Source organism: Pseudorca crassidens, chromosome 2 (genome assembly GCF_039906515.1).
Source record: "Pseudorca crassidens isolate mPseCra1 chromosome 2, mPseCra1.hap1, whole genome shotgun sequence".
NCBI lineage: Eukaryota > Metazoa > Chordata > Mammalia > Artiodactyla > Delphinidae > Pseudorca > Pseudorca crassidens.
Genome location: NC_090297.1, coordinates 54,985,893 through 55,010,704, shown reverse-complemented (window position 1 = coordinate 55,010,704; position 24,812 = coordinate 54,985,893). Strand labels below are relative to the sequence as shown.

Genomic DNA, 24,812 nt, shown 5'->3' with positions numbered 1-24,812 from the left:
TACACATATGCAGCACCCAAGGGCAAGTACAGAGTTTGAAGGGGTCACGTCGGGGCAGTACTCAACCCAAATATAATTGTAAGAAAACAGACCACTTTCTAGAGAAGGCAGTGCCAGAGCTGAGTCCCCAAGGACAAGCCCAGTGTTCTCTTCACCCCATGCCTTCCATGACTCATCAGCCTTGCACATGGCTAACAAAACATGCACTGAGGATGGTATTTGTTCCAGCCAAAAACTGCACAGCACACCCTGGAAGTCCCAGCAGAGTGCTGTCTTCTACACTCCTGTTAACGCTAAAGAAACAGTGAGTACTCCACAAAAGGAAGCCTACTATTCCTGTGTGAGAAGGATTTCAGACAGGGGAAAGTTACCTCCTGCGATGAGCAGGAAAACTCCTTCCTGTGAGATGAGCCTGGAGGGACCTGCAGCCAGGGTCCACTTGGTGTTGTCCAGAGGCCTCGTATGAACCCATGGATAAAGGCTGGGAAAGGGGACATGGAGGCCAGAGTCGCTTGTCTAAAGCCTGTTCTAAGAAAATAATGGAAGAACCCAACTCCATGGTATCAGAATAATGGTTATCCTTCCCTACATGTTTCTCAAGTTATAAAAATGCCCTTACTCCTCAAGCAACAAAGATTTCCAGTGGCTTTCACTAAAGATAAAACATCCCCTCAGGGACTTCCCTGGTGGTCCAGTGGTTAAGACACCACGCTTCCAATTAAGGGGATGCGGGTTCGATCCCTGGTCGGGGAACTAAGATCCCATAGGCCACAGAGCGCATCCCAAAAGGAAAAAAAAAAAAAAATCCCCCCAATACAGGGTGTTTATACAGCAGCTATAGAATATCTTCTTCAACCCTCCTCTCTCTCCCAAGTGAAAAATCCTACCCAGATGAAAAAAATTTTCACTTTTTATCCTGAACTTCTAAAACAACTGTCCCACTCTTTTTAAACTCATGGAGAAATATGAGAGTTCTGGAGTTTCAAACCACTTTTAGTCAAGCACGAAAACTAAGGAAACATCTCTTAAGGAAGTCAAAGAGAGTATATGATTTCAATACAACAAAGCTAGTATCTCACCGTTCATTTTCATTAATAATTTCTTTTAAAAGAGGGGGGCAGTCTTTGAAGAAAGGAACCTCATTTCCCATTGCTTTGGGTTCTGTATAGAGGGGGCTTTGACACTCATGGACTGCACGTTTATAGTTTGGACCATTTGAAAGCAACCCCTGCCCAAGCCCTGAAGCAGGGTAATAAATTTAAGGCATTATTAACATTACAGTCATATCACACTGGCCTCTATGGACTGTAAGTTTGATTATTTACTGTTTTAAAGATTTCTAAGCAAAGTTTTCTAGATTTCATCTTTTACTGTTACATAAGGATCTCAAAGTGTTGAAGGTTTACTGAAAATTAATGGGCAGGAGCTTTGGATCCTACATTTTAAAAGAAAAAATATTGGGGGGAGGGATAAATTGGGAATATGGGATCAACAGATACACACTACTATATATAAAATAAACAAGGACCTACTGTATAGTGCAGGGAAATATATTCAGTATCTCGTAATAACCTATAATGGAAAAGAATCTGAAAAAGAATATGTGTGTGTGTGTATAACTGAATCACTTTGCTATACACCTAAAACACTGTAAATCAATTATACTTCATTTTTTAAAAGTTTTTAAAATAAATAAAAGAGAAAATATTACTCTGCACCTATATTCCCATTACCATTTGCGGACACCCCGAGTATAAGAGATTAAATCTGAAAAGCACAATACAAAACACTCCGAGATACATGCTTTTATTTGATGTTCACCACAGTCCTTTGAGGAAGCTAGTACTCCCCATTTTACAGACAAAGAAATTGAGGCTCAGAAGCCAAGTCACTCAGTCTTTGTGCAACCACTTTGTAATTGTTCTTGAAAGACAGAGTATTTTTGAAACTCGCCGAATGGAGAACACGGTGTTAGCAAAGTACTTCCCACAAAGTGCACTGCCGCCCCTCAGATGTCTGAAGGGCACATACATCTTCTGAGAAGATGGAAACTCATCAGTTTGAGGAGAAAATGCCAAGTTTAAAGTGAGCCTTGTTAGAGAGGGAACTATCACAGATTATTAATTTAGCCTTCCCTCTTCGCGAGTGTTTGATGTAAATGGCAAGGGTTCGAAGGTCAAAGAGGAAGAAGTATGTGCTTTAATTTCTCCCCCCTAGAGGTGTGTGAGTGTTTTCTATTAACAAAAACCCTGTAGCCAACAACTCCTGGGCTTGGATCAAACGGCCCTCCATCTTTTAAGTTACAACATCACAGGGAGACATTTCAAGAGGAAACCAGGCCCAGTCAGGCCTGCGGTACCAGAGAGAAGGCTGTTCTGCCCTTTGGGAATTTGAAAAGCATCCTCCTTTTTGCTGAGACAGCTTGGTGACAGACAAAAATGTCCCCAGATAGTTATTCTTGATCTACAGATAGGGGCTAAATGGAAAAAATATATATAGAAGTGGGCAGAGGCTGAGGAGAGCCATTTGTACCTGAAGAACCACTCACTTTGGCTAAAGCTATTAAGAACAGACATTTTGGCAACAAACCTTGATCCACTGGCCTATGTCTGAGTTAAATAAAAACAGCCAAAACTTAACCTGTGCTTGGCACGGTACATAGTGCACAGTAAACGTTCGATAAATAGTAGCTCATCATATTCTAACACGTTCCCCTTCCCTGCCCTTACTAACGCAGACGATTTATCCTACTCATTTCTCAGCTCCACACACACCCACGACCCTCATTGCTGCTCAAAAAATCTAGAAGTGAGGGGTGGAACATGAAATTCTGAAGACACAGCAACATCTTCCTTCCTAAAGAAAAGCTAAGACTTTGTGAGACCTCTGGCATCAGGCATTGTGCCAGATATCCTCTTATAATTCTACAACAATTAGGAATGTACCCCCAATTTTTACAGTGAGGAACCTGAGGCTCAGAAGGGCAGTGAGAAAGCTTGGATTAAAATCCCAGTTTCTCCCAACAGGCTTTTGTGAGTTGGCCTGGGAACTAGGTCTGCTTTTATAATCTCTCTGGGTGAATGTTGTTCTAAACAACAGGCTTCAAAATGAGCTTTGGAAGGCAGACTGTTTGTAAACTGAGGATCGCTGGAACTATTCACATCTCTTGCCACCTTTGGGAGCACCTCTGCTACTTAAAAATCACTTTTAGTTTGAAGCACATCCACAAAGCCTACAGGAAGGTAAGTATTCCCTTTCCTGTCAAGACAGTGCTAGGAGATTGGAGAATGAGGTAAATCCCAGGCAGCTGAGTTGTAAAAAAGAAAAATCCAAGGGAAGGGTTTATAGGAAACACACAGAGGAAGAGTAAAAGCATAGTAATTGTTTACAGGCCACTTGTGAGTCTTCTAAAAATGCCATAAATAAGAAATGTGGCCTGCGAGAGACTAGCCTGAAAAGACTTAATCCCTCAGACAATTCCTCTTGGCCACGTGACCCATCCCCATCCACCAGGCAGAAGCCTTGACCAGTGCATTCACATAGTTTCCCTGAACTGACCCTTGTCTCCCTGCTGTTCCCAGCCTGCTTGCTAATCACCCCAGTAGAATGTCTGCTCTAGGCAAGCAGGATTGTATTTTGTTGACTCCTGTCTTCAACATCTACAAGAACGCCTAACTAGTAGTAGACATTAAATACAGTGAAATGAAGGATTACTTATTTCATCGTTCACTTAATTTTCCTGGCTAAATTGTTCAGCTGCAAGAATCATTTCTTAAGTTGAAAAGGTGTTATGTAGTGATATGAATGTTTTGAGGGAAAAAAGCATCTATAGAATCCTAATCTGATGAGAAAACTAAGAAGAAACAGTCCCGGGACCTCCCTGTGGCCGACGCAGGGGACAAGGGTTTGATCACTGGTCTGGGAGGATCCCACATGCTATGGAGCAACTAGGCACGTGCTCCACAGCTACTGAGCCCACGTACCACAACTACTGAAGCCCGCGTGCTCTAGGGCCCACATGCCGCAACTACTGAGCCCACGTGCTGCAACTACTGAAGCCCATGCGCCTAGAGCCCGTGCTCCACAACAAGAGAGGCCACCGCAATGAGAAGCCCACACACCACAACAAAGAGTAGCCCCCGCTCGCCACTACTAGAGAAAGACCACACAGCAACAAAGACCCAACGCAGCCAAAAAATAAATACAATTAAAAAAAAAAAAGACTCTCTCCATTATAAAAAAAAAGAAACAGTCCAATGTCTATACAGTTTTGATCTTAGTCTCATAACCAAGAGAACCAATGTATAAAAATGAAATTCTAATGAAATGGAAGGTACCTAAAATTACTGAATAAGCCATACTGCTTGATAGATTGTATGCACATTTTAAGTGGATTAAAAGAATGGATGGAGGAACAATGGCGGTTATGTTAGCAGGCTTTCCATCTCTTGATTCAACGTCAGATATTTTGGGACTGGCACCACAAATCTTTACTTCAGTAATATATGAACATGCTAAATGAAAATTCAACAAGAAGTTCACTGTGTTACATTCAAGTCCTATAACTCTTGAATCAACTCAAACAGAAGACAGATTTTTGGAGGGTAAACTAAAAAAGGATGCTTTTCATACTTTACCTCCTTGATAATATTTTACCATGTCAAAATGAGATTCCATGAACAACGGATTCTCAATAACTTTGTCCAAAATAGATGGTAATTATTCTCATAACTACAAATCTCTCAAAAATCATTTATTAAAAATTCAATACTTTGTATTTATGTTCAAACTATAAATCTCTCAAAATTTATTAAAATTCAATAAACTTTGTATTTATATTCACTTGAAAATATATTAACTATTATTTCAATAACTAAATGAACTAAATGCAGGCTGTTTAATTACCACACCCTAAAGTAGCAATTCTCTTCATGACTTTTCTAAACATCACTGTGGAACAGACACAGCCAAACAAGAAAAATTAGGGAAGAGCACATGGAGATTGGTCAAAAAACCAAAATTTGCAAAACACAAATTATAAAGTATCTGCCACCGGGTGCTTAGAAACATGATTCTGTCTATAAATCATATTAAGATATATTGGTAGTCTTCATAAAATGTAAACTCCACCAGCATGGGTAATTCCAAACCATAATCATCTCACATAAAGCTAAAATTATACTCTAATAGAGAAATTATTAGAATTGCCTTCTAAACTAATTGATTTGGATTCTTCTATTAACCAAATAGATTAAGCAGTCCCAGATCATCATACTGACATGATACCATACCTATTTTTCATGTAAGTAATCAGTAAATAATTTTTAAGGGGGGGGGGCCGGAGGATGGAGTCCAGCATAAATAAGACACCAGCCAAAATAAAGAAAATCATTCTCATATTCTACTGTCACTGGATCGATGACAGAGACAACTGTAGTGAACATCTGTGTTATCTTCTTGCTGTCCAAATCACTCAATTATGTAGCTGTCATGAGATGTGGGTGGAATCAATCCCATGCCCAGCTCTAGGAACAGGAACTGATTGGCACAAACGAATGGCATCCCATCCTCTTGCATTCCACTAACCACAGTAAGGTCCAATCAGAATGAAGCCAAGGCTTCCTACGAGAGAGGGGAGGTGTTGTCCGCTTCTGAAGAGTCTGATGTCCCCAGAGAGACCTGGGATCACTGACCTTATTTTACTACAGGCAAAGCCAGCCTGAAGGTTAGCTAACTCCTAGAGGGTGATAGAGCCAGGGGGATATTGGGGTGGGGGTGGACAAATGGAGCCTGCCTCTAATCAAACAGTGCCTGAAAGTTCACATTATATATAAATCTTTCAGTTACTTAAGCCAACAAACTCTTTATCCTTTAAGGCAGTTTCATGGGCTGTTGGGATGGGTTGTTACTTGCAGTTCAAAACATCCGAACAGAACCACAGACGATGATAATGAGGGGTCTATGACACACACACATGGCCACGCTTACAACAGCCCAGGGTTGAGGCAGGTATTATTTTTCTATATATAAAGTGAGAAAACTGAGGCTCTGAAGAGGGAAAAAGGACTTATCAAAAGTTACATAGCTGGTAAGCTAAGATCTCAACGCCTTTGATGATCAATCACTTGGTATCTGTACATAGGAAAGAGTATCTTTCCTATGTACAGATAGAGTATCTGTACATAGGAAAGAGATTACCACTGTCTCATATATTCTACATTGAAAAGTCTTACTTTCTTGAATTGTTCTTCTATGGCAGCTGTCCTACTTTCTTTCAAATCACAGCCTTGGTCCAGTGGGCCTTTGTTGATGTAGAGCATTAAATAACACAGTTTCATCATATTTAAATGAAATCACAAAGGTAAATGTGGCAATACCTACCTGTCCATGAAGAACACATACCTTCATTACTCTAATGGTCTCCCTGCCTCCGTTGCTTCCTTTCCCCATCCCCACCACATACAACCAAGGCACCCAATAGCCAGAGGGATATTTCTAAAGCAAAATTCAATCACGACCACGTCACTCTCTGCCTAAAATCCTCCAATGGCTTCCCATTTCAGCCAGAATAAAATCCAAACTCTTTGGTTCCCACTGTAACTATCCTCTCTCCTCCTCCTCCACTCCCACCCTCCTTCAGTGCCCCCTTTCAGCCTCTCAAACACACCAACCCATTCTACTCTCAGGGCCTATGCTTCCTACTCCTTCTTCCAGCTCCTCCCAGGTCTACCTCCCCAAGCCCATTTCAGTCTCAGCTCCCCCAGGAGGCTTCCTTTAAACAGCACAGTAGCCTAATTTAACTCCTTCACAGAACTGGTCAGGGTCTAGTGTCATTTTGATTTAATTTTTGCATGCTTGAATATTTATCTCACTCTCCCAGCAGGCAAGCCGCCCAAAGGCAGGGACTGAGTTCTGGTTATCACCACCTAGAACAGTGCTGAGGTGTACAGGAGGTCAGTCAATAGTTACTAAGATTGACTGATTAAATCTACAACTCTACTCAGGACACATTAACCAAAGCTCTTATATAATGCTTTATTTCTTGCTGAAAACAAGAACTGAAAATTCCTGAATTCTCTTTTAAAGATTTTTATCTATCCTAGATTATACTTGATTCTTTCTAATCCTGGGCACCATTATTCTTTAAGCTGTGAAAGCAAATTTCTTGTGAAAACAATGTCACTTAAAAAAGCAACTTATATCAATACATAAGGCAACTGCTAACAGCTATAAAAGAGGAGATCGACAGTAACACAATAATAGTGGGGGACTTTAACACCTCACTTATACCAACGGACAGATCATCCAGACAGAAAATTAATAAGGAAACACAAGCTTTAAATGACACAATAGACCAGAGAGATTGAATTGATATTTATAGGACATTCAATCCAAATACGGCAGATTACACTTTCTTCTCAAGTGCACACAGAACGTTCTCCAGGATTGATCACATCTTGGGTCACAAATCAAGCCTCAGTAAATTTAAGAAAACTGAAATCATATCAAGCATCTTTCCAACCACAACGCTATGAGATTAGAAACCAATTACAGGGGGAAAAAAATGTAAAAAACACAAACAAATGGAGGCTAAACAGTACGTTACTAAATAACTAAGAGATTACTGAAAAAATCAAAGAGGAAATCAAAAAATACCTAGAGACAAATGACAACAAAAACACGACGATCCAAAACCTATGGGATGCAGCAAAAGCAGTTCTAAGAGGGAAGTTTATAGCAATACAAGCCTACCTCAAGAAACAAGAAAAATCTCAAATAAACAATCTAACCTTACACCTAAAGAAACTAGAGAAGAAGAACAAAACCAAAAGTTAGAAGGAAAGAAATCATAAAGATCAGAGCAGAAATAAATGAAATAGAAACAAAGAAAACAATAGCAAAGATCAATAAAACTAAAAGCTGGTTCTTTGAGAAGATAAACAAAATTGATAAACCTTTAGCCAGACTCATCAAGAAAAAGAGGGAGAGGACTAAAATCAATAAAATTAGAAATGAAAAAGGAGAAATTACAATGGCCATCACAGAAATACAAAGAATCATAAGAGACTACTAAAAGCAACTCTATGCCAATAAAATGGACAACCTGAAAGAAATGGACATATTCTTAGAAAGGTATAGCCTTCCAAGACTAAACCAGGAAGAAATAGAAAATATGAACAGACCAATCACAAGCAATGAAATTGAAACTGTGATTAAAAATCTTCCAACACTAAGTGTCCATCGACAGATGAATGGATAAAGATGTGGTACATATATACAATGGAATATTACTCAGCCATAAAAAGGAACGAAATTGGGTCATTTGTAGAGACATGGATGGATTTAGAGACTGTCATACAGAGTAAAGTAAGTCAGAAAGAGAAAAACAAATATCGTATATTAACACATATATGTGGAACCTAGAAAAATGGTACAGATGAACCAGTTTGCAGGTCAGAAATAGAGACACAGATGTAGAGAACAAACGTATGGACACCAAGGGGGGAAAGTGGCGGGGGGTGGTGGAGGTGGTGTGATGAATTGGGAGATTGGGATTGACATGTATACACTAATATGTATAATATAGATAATTTAAATAAGAACCTGCTGCATAAAAAAAAATTAAAAAAAACAACTTGTAGTAGAATTTGGCACTCATAAGGAAATTAAAAGTACATCTGAATATTTTTTCTAAGTACCTCTCAAAACTCAACAACAGGCACATAGGAACTTTCAGGAGTAATGAAAATGTTATAAAACTAGATGATAATAATCATTGTACAAATCTACAAATTTAATTTAAAAATCAGTAAATCATTTTTTTAAAAAAAATAATGAAAAAAAGGAAACAACTCAATTTAAAAGTGGGCAAAGGTTTTGATATTGCACCAGAAAAGATATACTAATAGCAAATAGGCACATGAAAAAATGCTCAGCACCATTACTCATTAGGGAAATGTTCTTTAAGACCACAATGAGATACCACTTCACACATTTTACCATGGCTAACATTAACATGACTGACCCAATCAAGTTCTGGTGAGGCTGTGGAGCTACCAGGACTTTTATCCATTGCTAGTGGGAATACATCATGAGATAGCTCCTTTGGAAAACAGACTAGCAGTTTCTAACAAAGTTTAACATACACTTAACATGGTAATCCCACCCCTAGAAATATGAAAAATTATGTTCAAACAAAAACTTGTATGGGAATGTTTACATTAAGAATATTTATAGATGTATGGTCTCAAAAAATCCAAATGTTTTTCAATTGGTTAATGGATAGACAAACTGTGGTACATCCACACAGTGGAATTCTACTCAGCAATAAAAAGGAATAAGCTACTCATATACATAATATGGATGAATTTCAAATGCATTATACTAAATTTAAAAAGCCAGACTCAAAATGCATACTGTAATGCCTCCATTTATATGACACTCTGGAAAAAGCAAATTAGAGATGGAGATGGTTTTCAGGTGAAGAAAGTTGGGGAGTGGGGGAAGGGAAGGAATGACTAAAACGAGCAACAGAGAATTTTGAAGTGTGATGAAACTTCTGTATTTGGATTGTGGTGAGAGTTCCATGATGTGCATTTACCAAATTTCATGGAACTCTACACCAAAAAGAGTACATTTTCACACCCATTAGAGTGGCTACCGTAAACAAAAACAAATGTTGGCAAGAATGGGAAGAAATGAGAATTCTTGTGAATTGCTGATAAGTATGTAAAATGGTGCAGCCACTATGGAAAACAGTATGACTCTCTGTCAAAAATTAAACATAGAATTATCATATGATATAGCAATTCCACTTCTGGGTATATACCCCAAAGAATTGAAAGCAGTGACTCAAACAAGTATCTATACACTCATGTTCATAGTAGCATTATTTACAGTAGCCAAAAGGTGGAAGCAACCCAAGGGACCATCTCTGGATAAATGGACAAACAAAATAATGATATATATTTACAACAGAATATTATTCAGCCTTAAAAAAGGAATTTATTTTTATTTTATCGAAGTATAGTTGATTTACAATTTCTTCTGTACAAAGTGATTCAGTTATATATGTGTATATATGAATATATATTCATATATATGTATATATACATATATGAATATATATTCATATATATGTATATATACATATATGAATATATATGTATATATATCACAAGATATTGAATATAGTTTCCTGTGCTATACAGTAGGACCTTGTTTTTTATGCATTCTAAATATAATAGTTTACATCTGCTAATCCCAAATTCCCAATCCATTCCTCCCTTACACCTGCCCCTTTTAGCAACCACAAGTCTGTTCTCTATGTCTGTGAGTCTGTTTGTATATAAATTCATTTGTGTCGTATTTTAGATTCCACACATAAGCGATATCATATGATATTTGTCTTTCTCTGACTTACTTCATTTGGTATGATAATCTCTAGATCCCTTCATGTTGCTGCAAATGGCATAATTTCATCCTCTTGTATGGCTGAGTAATATTCCATTGTATATGTGTATCACATCTTCTTTATCCATTCATCTGTTGATGGACATCGAGGTTGTTTCCATTTCTTGGCTATTGTGAGTAGTGCTGCTATGAACATAAGGGTGCGTGTGTCTTTTCGAATTACGGTTTTGTAAAAAGGAAGGAACTTCTGATTCATGCCATAACGTGGATGAACCCCGAAGACACGGTAAGCGAAATAAGCCACAAAAGGACAAATATTGTATGATTCCACATATACAAGGTACCTAAAGTAGTCAAATTCATAGAGGTAGAAAGTAAATAGTGGTTGCCAGGGGTTGGGGGGAGGGGGAAATGAGGAGTTATTGTTTAATGGCTACAGAGTTTCAGTTGGGGAAGACAAAAAAGTTCTGGACATAGATGGTGGTAATGGCTGCACAACAATGTGAATGTACTTAATGCCACAGCTGCACCCTTAAAAATGATGAAGATAAAAAAATTTATGTTATGTACATTTTACAACTTTTAAATTAAAATGAAAAAAAAATGTTCAACCCACTTCACAAAGATTTGGTTCTAAAATTTAAAGGCCCCATTAAAAAGTGATCATTGCTATCTGCGGGGAGAAAAAACAGTCCATTTTACTGTGTGTAAATCTATCTATCTATCTGAATGAATGCAATACAATGGGGGGAAAGTACATCTAAGTCATTACTGCAGGACTTCATTGCTGTATTCAGAGTTTGCTCTAGTTGTTTTTCCCCCCCTTCCAAGAAAACGAATAACATGGGAAGTATGAGTATTTTTTTTAATTTATAGGTGTAGAAGAATGAAGCCACATTTAAATTTTTCATGAAGCAGTAATCTCCCACCCCCTCTCCCTCCCTCTGTTGCAAGAGAGAAACAAATGACCTGCCACAGATTTTCCAACCTCCAGACCTCTACAGATCCAGGGTCTTTCATCGTGCTTCTTCACCTTTCGAATGGGTCCTTATCAGTAAAGGCATGATCAAAAGAGTTATAGGGAAACAATCACACTTGCATTGATTAGAAATAAGGTTCAAATTCCTCATTTGCATCATCTTTCTGCTGGCAGGCTAATAAGTCAGCCACCTGGCTATCTTTCAGTTCTTTAAGTATGCCAAAATTTGGCCTCAAGACCTCTACACACAGGCTCTTGTCTCTGTTCCAATGCTAGCCCTTGCCCTCCCTGACTGGCTCCCCCTTCTTTTGCTAGCCCCACTCCCACCTCTCCTCTGATTGGCTCCTCCTTTGAATCACCTCCTCTGATTCCTTCCCATGCCATCCAGTCCAGAGTTGTCACTCCCACTCACCTTATCCAGTTAAGTATTTGTTGAGTAATTCTAAATGCCAAGCAGCATTCCATAAGAAAACAAGTGAATAATACAAAGCTTACCTGTGGGAACTTAAGAGGCATGACAAACAAAATGAATAGGGTAAGGTGGCAGAGTAAGGAGAGGCAAGGGAGGATACTGTTTTAAAGAAGATGGGCAGGAAAAGTTTTTTTGCTCTTCCCAGACAAAAGGAAGAGCAAGTAGAAAGGCTCTGGGGCAAGTGTGTGCTTGGAGCATTAGAGGAACATTGTGTCGGGAACTGGGGCGGGGGGCGGGGGGGGGGGGGGCGGGAACTGGGTGGGTGAAGGGGAGATAAAAAATAAGGCCACAAAGATATAAGGGGCCAGATCACACTGGCTGTGAAGACCACTGTAATTTTGGATTTTACTCTGAGTCAGATGGGAGCCTTTAGAGAGATTTAAGCAGAGAAGCAACATATCTGACATATTTCTAAAAGATCTCCCTGGTGTCTTTCTAATAATCCTTGTTTCCTTCATAACATTACTCAAAAAGTGTATCACTTATGTTTATTTATATGATTACTTCTTTAATGTCTATTTCCCCTAGTAGGTGGTACACTCTGTAAGAGTAGAGATCCTGTCTCTCTCGTGTTAACCACGAACTCAAATCCAAGCACAGTACCTGGCATATAGTATGTGCTCAATACATATTCGTTAAATGAACTAACTGATGAATTTAACCTCTAGGATTAAGTAGCTCTAAGTACATAATTTGCAAGTACACACACATTTTTGTATTTTTTATATTCCTAAGTGGCCCCGATATACATACCTAAGCTTTCTCTAACATGAAGAAATTAGACATCAGAACCAACTAATACTTAGAGTCTTGATGTGCTTACTCTGCTAGACACTGTCACTCATCCGAAACATGTTAAATCTTTAGTAGCAAGTGTAGGCTCAAGACATTTCACTTAAGTCTAGACTAGGTAATGAAACAAACAGTAGCAAAAGCTAAATTCAGAATAGTATTAGAAAGTTACAAAATCTACTGTTTAAAGATGACCACACAATTTCAGTAGTGCAGACCTTTTTTGAGTCCTCGCCATGTGCCAGAGACTGTGTTAACACACCAGGACTATACAGATGAATAAATCTGGGCTCTTTCTTGTGAGAGCTTACACTCTAATAGTCCTCATCCGTACAAAGCTTTACTGTTTGCAACTCTTGCCCGCATTTGTTAACTGATTACACATGGATGCAAATAAAAATTTCCAGGCCTCCTTAGTCATCTGAATTTACACTAACTCTGGGATATCAACCCATAACAAATGAAAAGGTTCACAAGTCAGCACACAGTCTAGTCCCCCCCCAAGGACTACAAAAGGGGCAAATATCCCCAGTTCACGTAGGGTCAGTGAAACCTGCTCTGGATCCAATAGCCAAGATTGCCAAAAACCTCAGTTCTCCAGGCTTTCTCCAAAACTGCTCAGGGCAGGAACAACCGAGAGAGGGAGCAGACAAGCAGCAAAAAGCAGAAATCTGGCTCTCCTACAGCAGCCAAGCGTAGCCCTCATTCAGAGAGGACACCATCCAAGCAGAACGCAGCACCTTGAGTACTTTAGCACTTCCTGTCCCTGGGCTGCCAGGAGAAGCACAGGCTTTGGAGAAAGCCAATCAAGAAACATGAGTGGAATTAGGACACGGCGTCCAGGATCCTGATAGGGGCCCAGGGTGCAATCCAGTGGACAGAAAAAAATCCCATGAAGTTTCATGTGAATTAGCAAATGTCTGATAAGAAACCCAACAGGTCTTTCTACACTGCTCATTCCCAGAGATGAATGGGAAGATAACAGCAAAACTTTTAAAACGTGCACCACCCATAAGGACATAAAAATATCCTCAAACCACTTATAAATACTGTAACACATATCAGGGAGGTGACAGACTTCAAAATTTCTTCTTCAAATATCTTTTCATGGTTATACACAGAACTGTAATTGTTAAGGCTTTATGGTCTCCCTGTGATTTTTTTTTTCCTATTTAGAATCCTTACTTTATTTTCAAGTGACATGGAACTATGAAGACTATTTTAAGCTGGTTAATTATTTTATATGCAGAGTCAGGGCAGACTGATGAATCTGTACTTCAGAGTATTTATGGATCATTAATTTCTGGCTATTCCTCTTTTGAATTAAGATTTGTTTAAAAAAAAGAGAAAGCTGGCCATCATATACTAGACTCAGTTTGTCTTGTTTCCTTAACATACTCCTTATCAGCTCTGCCACAGCTGAAGTGATTCCAAAGTGCTTTATGACACACTTGGATTTTCTCCCGCTAATAATTCCTCCTTCCTGTCCATGACTGGCGGGCTTCTTCCACACTGCAGTAATGTGGGACAGCTAATTATCTACCAATCCACCTTGCTATTCTGCACTTGGCAACTTTTATCTGCACAGGACAGCTGCACTCTCCCCGTTTGAAGTGAAATGTCAGTCTCTGCTAATGCAACAAGACTTACATCACTAATGATGTCTCCACACTTTGCAGAAACAACTCAAAGCCTAATTAAAAATTCAGGTTCATTCTCACTGGCTTGCCGATTTTCACTGCCCCTCCACCAGGGCCTCGAAGTATCTTTTCAAATACTCGATGCAAAAATTAAAATTAAAAAAAAATATTCAAGGGGAATCCAGAAAAAAAAAAAAAAGTGCTGGAGTCTTGGGCTTTGACCGAGCCTTTAAAATAACTGTTATGGTTGGAACAAAACCAGGAGGTTATCATGTACAATGGATAAGAATTTCCTCCACTGGCTTCTCTACTACAATGACAATAAAGGACACTATTTCCAGGGATATATGGACCAGAAGCTACTTTTCAGTGGACCCAGGCTGGTATTTGGGTGTTGGAACTTTTCTAACTGTAATTAACTGAGAAATCATGTGACTATGTAAATCTGAAGTAAGGGAAAACTTCTTTTGAATTCAGAACAAAGTGGGCAAGGTAAAGAGGCATTCAAATGACATTTATTTTGTTTCATTATCAAATCAAACAAACAACCCCTCCAAAGTAATGATACTATTACAATTTTCACAAAAAGAAAGAACTTCATACTTCGAATAACCGGGGAGAGATATGCAGTCCCAAAATTCAATTCTAAAATAGCACTCTGCCTGAAAATTACAGGTGTAATTTCCTTCTGTAGCTTTTATATAAATACCAAAAAACCAAAGTTGTTCCTCCCTTAAAGTTCTGTTTTCTTTTTCTGCTTTATCTTTTTAATTAAAAATTACTTTGGTGGTACAGGTTCACAATTATAAATAGCTATTGACCACTTAAATTTGTTCTTTTAAAAAATATCTAAAAATATCTAACATTGTGGTAAGTCTCAGAATTTCTGTATTTCTTCAGTGGCTCACTGACTTCTAGGTATTTAAGTAGCTTTAAAACAAACAAACAGACAAAACAAAACCCAGTTAGCTGTCAAATTAAACTATCAGCTTTAAGTTCTCAACCATAAAAGAAATAAGCCAGTTTTTTTCAAAAGAGGAATGGAAAGGTTCTTAAGTCAAGTTTCCTTTCCATTTTAAGGCAATCTTCTGTAGGAAAATGGAGCTGCCATGGGGTAGAACTGTGAAAAAGGTCAAAAAGCAACAACCCTAAAACGAAGACCTGAGTTCTAAGTCTACCACACGTACTACTGGTGTAAGCTCCAGAGAGCCACTCTCCAGTGGGCCTCCGTTTCTCATCTGTAAAATGCGAGAGGTCCATCTGACTTTCTCTCTGGTTCTTCCCAGTTCTCATGGCACCCGGTGATCCGTGGATCTGACAGGTCAGGGAGAAAAGGCATGCCCAGGGCAGGCCTGCTGAGGCTGAGTTTGTACAGCCCCTCAGGGCAGGCCACAGGACCACAGTGAGAGGCCAGCCAGTCTGTGTGCAGGCCAGAAGCAGGGAGACCGCAAAGCAGGCCCTCCCGGAACTGTACTGGGGGAGACAGAACCTAGGTACGGAGCAGGCCATGGGATGTGGTGGCTGCTAATGGTGCCTGAATCCTAAATCACTTCAGCTGAGCTTTCTAGGCACCAAGTTCCTCATTTCTCCAGGTTCCTATTCCCCCCCGCCACGCCCCGCCACCCCTGCCCAGAGCACATCTCCTCCAAAGACAAGAGACTCAGGCACAAGCAGCAGCTAGTTCTCAACTCAAACACTAAGAAGCTACTGCCAGCCATGTTGAAACAAAGGGGAGAACCTATGAGAATGGAGGGAAGGAGGGTACGGCCACACTGAGCCCTCATCTAGCCCTGCCCAAAGATCTCCCCTAGACTGTCCAATTGCATGAGGCAGTACTTACTTCCTTGTTTAAGCTGGTATAAACTGGGTGCTCTGTTACCTGCCATGTGTCTTGACGGACATGAAGGATCCAAGGACCCACTACCTGACTTCTGTCTACTTCTCTGACCTCTTCCTGCACCCTTCCTTCCCTCCAGCTTTCTAAACTCCAAATCTTAAGGCTATTTTTCCACTCCTTGAAGGCGTCATCACAAAGGAGACTTCTGGGAACGGCACTCTCTGAATCCCTCTGCACCCCCCAAATGGGTTAACATCTCTGACATACTTTCTCCAAGCATCCGGAACCTCCTTTCTCATACCATTCACTGCCTTGGAAATTAACCGATGGCTGCCTCAGAGCGAACATAGTGCCTGGCACCAAATAAACATTCGATGACCATTTGCTTAAGTAATTAGGATGACAGGGAGCTCATCTCCTAAAGCAATCCAATTTAGAACTCTTCTATCAGAAAGTTGTCCTTCCAACCATACAGAAACTTGCTTCCCCATAACCTTTACACACAAGCACTGATTTTGTCTCCTGGAGCTCACTGAATAATTCTAATCCAGACACCGCAAACTGGTGGCCTCTGGCCTGATGCAGCCTACAGGCATGTTTGCTTTGGCCCACACAATGTTTTGTTTGTTTGTTTTGTTTTTTAAATGTGGATTGTTTGCCAACATTTTAAGAATCAAGAGATTTCATCTAAAAACAAGATACCCAGCTTCTCCTGAAAAGTGAGTCACGTGGCAACACGGGACCCTCATTGCCACCGGGCAGCAATCGGAGAAGCTGAGTAGCAGCTGCCTCCTTTCAGCCCCATCAGTGACCTCCTGTTTACAACAGCCAACACCGTTCCCTACTGACCTACACCTGGTCCGCCTCACTCATTCTGTCTAACTGACCCCTGGCAACGTCAGAGCTAGCAACCCCCTGGTGTAACCTTGATCCCATATTTCAGCATTTCTTTCTATACTGCCTTGACCTATTCAAGTTGGTTTAGCCTCTCTGGTAAGACACAGCTCTTGGAGGGAAAGCACTGGGTATCCTATACTTTCCCTGCACTCTCCCAGCCTCTGATTCTGCAACAAGGCACCCAGGGAATATCTGCTGACAGACTCATCAGAAGATAATTACATATATAATCAGCTTTTCCTCTTCAACCTCCCCTCCTCCCTCACAGCTTATTTTGCCTTGTTCCTTTCTCACTCCTGCCTTCCTTCTCTGCAAGAGGGACAAAGCAGGAGTAAGAAGACGGGGCCTGTGGCGCATCAGTCAAATACATGTGCTCCGACTATAAGCTGGCCACTAAGAAAACATGGAAGCTCACAGCCTCGTGGGGAAAGCCAGGCACGAAAATGAGGGTCAGATGCAAAAGAAACTTGGGCGTTACATATGGAAGGCAAAGGAGGCTGCTGGGCAAAGGTACTAGCTATTTGTAAAGGGCCAGGGGACGCAGTGATCATTTTGCTCAGGCACATCATTATAAAACAAATTATAAGTATATATCCTCCAAAAGATTTGTATTTACGGATTGCAAATTCTATACACTAGTGCAGCAATATATTATGCATATTATAAAACATGAATATAGAAATTAAATAATGAGGCAATAAAAATGTTATGGATGAAATGCTGTGATACCTGGAATTTGCTTCAAAATAATCTGCGGGGGAGGGGAAGAGCATGTGGAGGCAGAGGCAGATATGAAACTAGTGTGACCACAAGTTGATAGCTATTTAGGCTGGGTGAGAGGTACAGGAGCATTCTTATGCTATTCTCTTTACTTCTGTATATTTTTTCAAGTCTCTGCATTTAGAAAGCTTAAAAGAAAATAAATAACTATAAATAGCAGGTCTAATACTTTCCTCACAAGCCGCAAAGGATGATTTTGCATCACATCCCTGAGGTCCGTGCACCACACTTTGGTAACCCCTGGGCCAGAGGACTGACCACACGTAGCTTAGATTTCGGTTTCATTCAGGCTCTGGAGTTGCATGTTTGTTGCTTCCAGGTTCTGTGCCCTGGCACTAAATAGATTGTCCCATATTTATTTCTGTTTACTGACTGTTCCTGTGTTAGACCTTGTACTCAAAGATACTTCCCTCCATTAACCAAATGAAGCGCGAAGACACTCAAGTTCAGGGTGATTTAATAACATGCCGGAAGTGACATAGTTAATAACTAGCTGAGTCAAAACTGTAGCCCTTTATATGTTTTTGACTTCCAATACACTCTTACACCAGGTTCAAGCAGATTCAAAACAAATCCCACTGCACATAATACCTAACTTCCAGAGTTCTGCAAGTTTCCTGTCTGCTCATCCACTTAAGCTCAAGGAAGGAACTCTCTTCACGCAGCAACCAGAAATAGCACCAAGTTAGAAAGTGTAACACCATCTCCTTCCCCTCCCCCACACCCCGCCAGGCTCAAGTACGACTGGCAGGAAAAGCGTAAGCACAGGCGACGATGCCAGCTAAGACAGGTATCAGTGGAGAGGAAGGGGAGGAAGTACTAAGCACACCAGTGAGAGTCCCTCAGAAGGGATTTAACATGCTTTTCCTTGCGCTCATTCTTACCAAGTTCAACCCAAAGTCATCCACCAATGGTCAATTTTCCTCCACTCCAAACGTTCAATCTCAGAAGAAAACAAGGCCGCGGTTTTTCCCACTAGGGCTTATACTGCGCACGGGGCATAGGCTCAAACAACGTTATTTGCAAATACAGGTGATTATTTCATCCCTAAAACATTCTCGATTGCCTAAGTACACGTTCAAGTCATCCTAAAACATGCCATTCCTGGTATGATGGACATGATTAAGGGGAAATGCCAACCTTGCCTAAACATAACTGCAAATCAGCACGCAGTTATAGTAGAGCCACAAAGATGGTTATGTCCAATAACCACAGAAACTCCGGGCGTGATGGCCAAAGAAATGAGGTAAGACGTGTGGCCATATGCAGAGGTACAAGAGTCACAGCCACCCCCCTTTTCTGGTGCTTAAGATACAACAGCTACCTTGTCCAGTATGACCAAAGGGCATTAGAAATGTCTGATTTGGTTACCCTTAATGTCTGAGGCTGTTTCTGCTTGCAGGACTGGCCTCTGTGTGTGGACAGTTCATTTAAAAGGCCAAAGGAGGAGTAGCCAACTTCCGTCACCTCACCAGATGCGCTTCGGCAGCCCTCCTCTGTACTCCCATAATGCCCTGTTCCTCTCTCTACCATGGCACTAGCCCACTGCTTTCTAACACCTCTCTGCCTCTCCTTAACCCCCGTATCATACCACCTCCTTTTGTATCTGTCTGCATCATCAGTTGAGAACTTCAGGGCCTGGACCAGGCCTTATTTACCTTGTATCCCCAGCTTAGCCGAACCCAAGGCCCCTCATAGAATAGAAGCCTCCCCCAAAAGTTTGTTGAATGTATGCCAATGTGAAAAATGAACTTACGTAATGCTGTCCTAGGTCATACAAAGAAGGCCTCCCCTTTCACTTTCAGCTGTAGCCACTATTTACAACACTGCTCTATATTTTCAGTCAACACCTCACCCCTACAGTGCCTTTCAGTTTCTGAAGTCATGACTGTCCTGGCTGCTGCTCTTTCTTCAATTTGAGTTCAAGCTCAAGTTTGTGCTTCTGGTATTTCTTCTGTCCCTGCTGGAAGGACCCTCCTCACCCACCCCTCTTCCAAGTCCCATACAGCAGCTGTCCGACCAACCTGCTAGTGTGTCTGCCAAGTTCACAGTGACTATGCCCAGCCCAGCAGAGCTGAGTTAGAGCTAACATCAAGGCGGGCACCCTGGACGTGTGCCAGGCCCTTGCTGTTAGGAAGCCTGGATTGTCATATAATGTTAAATGGGCCTTATAAGTGCCTGGTGAAATGGCTCCCAGAGCCCGATATGCCTTCTAACAAGCAGGCATTGTTGCTTAACTGTTTTACCTGTGCAACCTTACCTCCGCCTGCACGCTGCAAACTCCTTAAGGGGTTGTGCTGTGATACCTCCCTGTAAATCCCCCAAACACCCAGCTAGCATAATGCTCTGTGCTCAGCCAGCTTCCAAGGAATATTTCTCCATTTAAGAACAACCACGTCCATCAACAGTTCCCAGCCCCAACTTCACATCAGCAGGTGCCTTCACACACACTATTGCCATTAGGTCCACAGAACAGATCTCTAGGAAGAATCATCATTTCCAGGTTTGCAGATAAAGATCACCCAACTTCTCAAGTGGCAGAGCTAGAACCCAGGTTTCCAAATAGCCAATGTGGAGTTCTTTCCACTCTACGATGCTCTTCGATTAAAACTTGTTGCATGAATGAAAAAGCAGAGGCAAGCCTCCCTGGACACAGCCACTCTCTGCTCCCTAGATCTCAACGTTGATGGCTTCACTCCACGAGACCCCTGAGGAGACGATGATTAGGTTTTTGACTTTTACCCATGATGTATGGGGTCTGCTGCCAGGGGGGCAGTATTCAGTGGCAGCTTTCCCAGGGCACTGGCAAAATTAGCTGGTGCAGATCATTTAGAGTTTTTGTTTTGTTTTTTTAATTTTGTCCATTACTAAAAAGGAACCACCACCACAACAAAAAAAAAAACATGAGCAGGCAGCCTCCATGAGAAAACCTTTCCAAGAAAATCTTTAAGATAGATCGCTTTTCAAACTGTCTTCTCTATCAGCAAGCACAAAAACTATGCCATGGGAAACAACAGTGCTGAAAGAAGGCCTGGGTTTTGTTTTTGTAAAATTACTCCTTGTGCCTGTCCTGTGACAGAGGCGGCAACAGGCCTCCTTGGAAGGCTACTTTGCAATTTCTCAAAATTAAAAACGGTCCTTGGAGAATTGCAGCAGCAGCAACTGAAGTCTGGAAATAGGCTTTTCATGTATAAACTGACCTACAGAGAGTTTCTTGTCAAAGAAGATGCTGTCCTGAAAGGTCTGCACTGTACTGGAAACGCCAAGGTCAAGTGAAGAGTCAATCCCTTAATCAAGAGAGGACATTCTTTTTCTGCAAAGAGACATCATCTCTCCCCAACCCCCTCGTATCTACAGATGGAAGTTTGACCCTGCTCACCTTAATGCCCAAATGAGGCCACCTGCCTCTGAGCAACAGATTAGCTCCACAGCTATAAAATCCAACATGTCACAAGGAAGGACTATATTATCTGCACTTTAGGCAGCTAAACCCATATAATTTCAGACACATTGAAAAAATCCCAGAGGTTTACGGAGGAAAATGTGAGGCTCGAAACCTTTGTTCTAAGGGCAAAAAATCTAACCTGCCTTAGATTTTTACAAGTGTTCCCTCCCCCCAAAAGCTGACAGTCTAACAAAATTGAAAAGAGACCCTTTCCCCAATTTTCCCAGAAGGAGGCAAGTGGCAGATCAATGTACAGCTCAAGAAGAAGAATTTAAATACAGTATGTGCTGCTCCTTTCAAAAAAGGAGAGAAGCCACTTCACATTTTGCCAGACAAAACCCTGTCCCCAGGAGGCCAGTTTCCACAATGAGGTTGCAAAGGTGTTAGAAAGAGGCCAGTTGGGAGGAGATAAAGGGCCATTTGGGCACAAACCCCCCACCGATCAGAGCTTTTTTTCTAAAGTGTCTCCTTTTCAACAGGGAAGCCTTTTAAAACTACATTTGCTTTGGATCCCTACCTGAATGACAATGTGTTGGGATCCGATTTCACCTTTTGTCAAGGATCGGGTGAGAAACAGTAAAACTGCTGTCAGCATCTTAGAAAAAGCTAGTCCTTAGCTTATATGGTGAAGGGGGAAAAAAACCCTGAGGTTCCTTGTCCAGCCCTAGTGATGGGATGAAGGTGATAATTGCCTGCTAATCTTACAAACACAGTCCAAAACTGCAACGTATTAACTTTCCTTTATTAAAAGAGGGTCTCTATGCAAAAAGACAATTATTTGTCCTCTGAATTGAAACATTCATCAGTGGGAAAAGAAATCCTCGTTTATCCCTAACATTTTAGTTCATTTCCTCTAAAGGTCACTTCACTCCTAAGATCTCTGTCAGCAATCCTCAGAAATCAGAAAACGCATATGGAAAAAATTATAACTTAATCTGAGCCTAAAAGATCTGCATAGAAAAGTTAAACGACGTATCTTAAAAGCTTGTCTACTATTATGCACATGAAGAAAAATCGGACTCTTGCACTTCAGGGCCGGTGCCTGCAAATAAACGCAGCATTGCCATTCAAGCAAACCATCCACTCCTCAGCCTCACCTCACTCCTAAAACAAAACAAAAAACCCTACAGTCTTTCACTACAGCGGTAAAGGTCTGTGGAACTAGCTTTAGGAAAACTGTATCATCCTGGAAGGAGACTGGGGCGTGGGGGGAGGGGGCGTAGGGTTAGGGAGAGAGGTTTAAAAAAAAAAAAGGACATCAGAAACCTGAGTCCCAAGTGACTTTAAAACACCTCTCCCGGTGGGAGGTAGAAGGGTTGTCACAGTAGAATCGAAATCAGAAACCTATTCCAAGAACACATTCCTGGAAACTTCGCTCTTTCGAAGACCACATTCATCACCGTTATTATTGTTAGAAGACATAAGAAGAGGATGAGGTTCTTTTACGGAAGAATGTTATAGCAAAGGTTTCAGACTCGGAATGTCATCTCAACCTCTCCTCCTAAACTAGTGGGCCAAGGAGGTTAAAATAACGGCGCGATAGAATCTCCAGGTGGTTTCTGTTTAGCAATTTTTTACTACTATTGGTTATTAGTAACATCTTCAGGATTCCTTACTAGCCTCGGGCAATCTTTCTTTAGCCCCCTTCCTCTCCTGGGGAGGACGGACCTGGTAAACAATTTAGAGAAATGGGAACCTTATTCACTATGCTCCCTTTTTCCTCCCCAAAAGGCATACACAAAACAAAAACAGCCGACAGCGCGCAACCGACAACAGCGACAGCGGAAAGCAACAACAAAAAAAGTCCACCACACAGGACGAGTCGGGAATCTACCCGGAGTCTACCAGGCCAGCCCCTCCCCCAATACACCCGGGCGGGGAAAGGGAGCGCGGAGTTCACTCTCTCGGCCGCTCTCAGCCGGGACCCCAGGTGGCCCCGGAGCTGCTGCGCACGCAGCGATGCCTCCCCTCCCGGCGCCCACTGCAGCGCCTAGGTCTGGGGGACCCGAAGAGGTGACCAAGGGGGTACACTGGGGGTCTCGGAAAATCATCCGGGCCAGGCGGGACCGGCTGTCCTGGGATGGGTACACAAAGTGGGAAGGGGAGTTTGCAGGGGTGGAGGGGTAAAAAAGACTGCGGGGAAATGCGTGCAAATTAGGAAAGGAGGTGCGAGGGAACCTGAGAATCCTTGCCGAGATAATGGAACTGTGCCGGGGGGCGGGGAAAATGGGTCTGTGCAAAGGACAGGGGCTTCTGCAGAGGAGAAAGGGAAGGGGACCCGAGTGCTTGGAAGAGGAGTTGGTGTGTAGTCAGGGGGTCCATGGTGAGGGCGGAGGTGTCCGGGGCAAAGGGGGCTCTGTGCATGCCAGCGAGGTCAGTGCTCGTTTAAGGGGACCTGTACTGGGGATGGGACCGGGCTCTGCGCGGAGGAGATAGGCGGAATGCCTGGCAAGTTCGCGGGCGCGATGGGGGGGGGGGCCCTTACCTGCATGGTGACGACCCCCAGCTCCTCGGCCGCCAGCCTCCGCATCTGGCTCGCCAGCACTTGCGCCTCGTCCAGGATGGAGAAGTCGGCGTCGGCCCCGGCGCCCAGCAGCCAGCCCGCGGCCAGGCAGAGCAGCCAGAGGGGCGGCCGCCGCGCCCCAGCCCGGCCGAGCGAGCCCCGACCCCCGCGGGCCAGGGCGGCCGCCTCCGCCGCCTCCTCTTCCTCCGGCTCGCGGGCCATGCCGCCTACCCCCACTCCCCGCCGACGGGCTCCAGGCGCCGGGAAGCGGGGAGGGAGCTCCGGGAGGTGCGCCCAGGGCCCGCTCCGCGCACCCGGCAAAACTTTCTCGCCCTTCTGCAGCCGCCTCTCAGCGCCGCGGCGGCTCCCGAACTTAGGGGGCGCCCAGCTACGGCGCGGGAGCGCGGGCGGCCACCATCTCCGGGCCCCGGTGGCCGCGGCGGGAGAGGAAGCGGCCGCCCCAGCCGTCCGCGGGACCCCGGCGCCGGCGCGGCCCCCGCGGTGCGGCGGACGGCTGGAAGAGCTGCGGCGTCCGCACCGGGTTTGTGGCCGCGGGGCTGACAGGCGGAGCCGCCGAGCTTTCGCTTCCCGCGGGTCCCGGCCGAGCGAGGCGGCGGCGGCGGCGGCGAGGGCGGGCGGCTGCACCCGCGGAGGAGGAGCGGCAATCGGGCTGCTATGCTGGGGCAGCCACCCGAGCGAGGCAGGAGAGGGGGAGGTTTAAAAAAACAAAAACAAATAAACAAAAAAAGCACACTGAAAGAAAGAAAGCCAGCGACGGGGGAAAGGGAGGTGTCTGGTGCCACCACGCTGCGCTCCGACTCCGTGCACTTCCCGGCCCGGCGGCCGCCGCGGCTACGGTGATTTATGGAAGCGGGGAAAGAGGCGGGGACATTCCCCCGGTCGCCCCTCCCCTCTCTCTCCCGCTCCCGCCTCAGAACCGGCCCCTCGAGACGCCACGGGCCGGAGAGCAGGCTCTCGGCTCGGGTACCAACCCTGCCGGGGGTGGGGTCCCTGGGACCTTCTGGTTGCCGGGGACAGCTGCTCACCCCAGCTC

General features: G+C 43.0%; 1 protein-coding gene across 6 annotated transcripts in view; it reads right to left on the bottom strand.

Annotated features, from left to right (window-relative positions):
• Nucleotides 1–24,605, bottom strand: part of CACHD1 (cache domain containing 1) — a 235,360-nt gene extending 210,755 nt beyond the window's left edge. For all 6 annotated transcript variants that reach the window (XR_010940869.1, XM_067726415.1, XM_067726410.1 and 3 more), the window contains exon 1: nt 23,741–24,605. Coding sequence is in view for 5 of the 6 variants with exons in the window: in XM_067726415.1 (XP_067582516.1) it covers nt 23,741–23,980 (240 nt within the window). In the remaining variant the exon portion in view is untranslated. The remainder of the gene's footprint in view (nt 1–23,740) is intronic.
• Nucleotides 24,606–24,812: the final 207 nt, after the last annotated feature.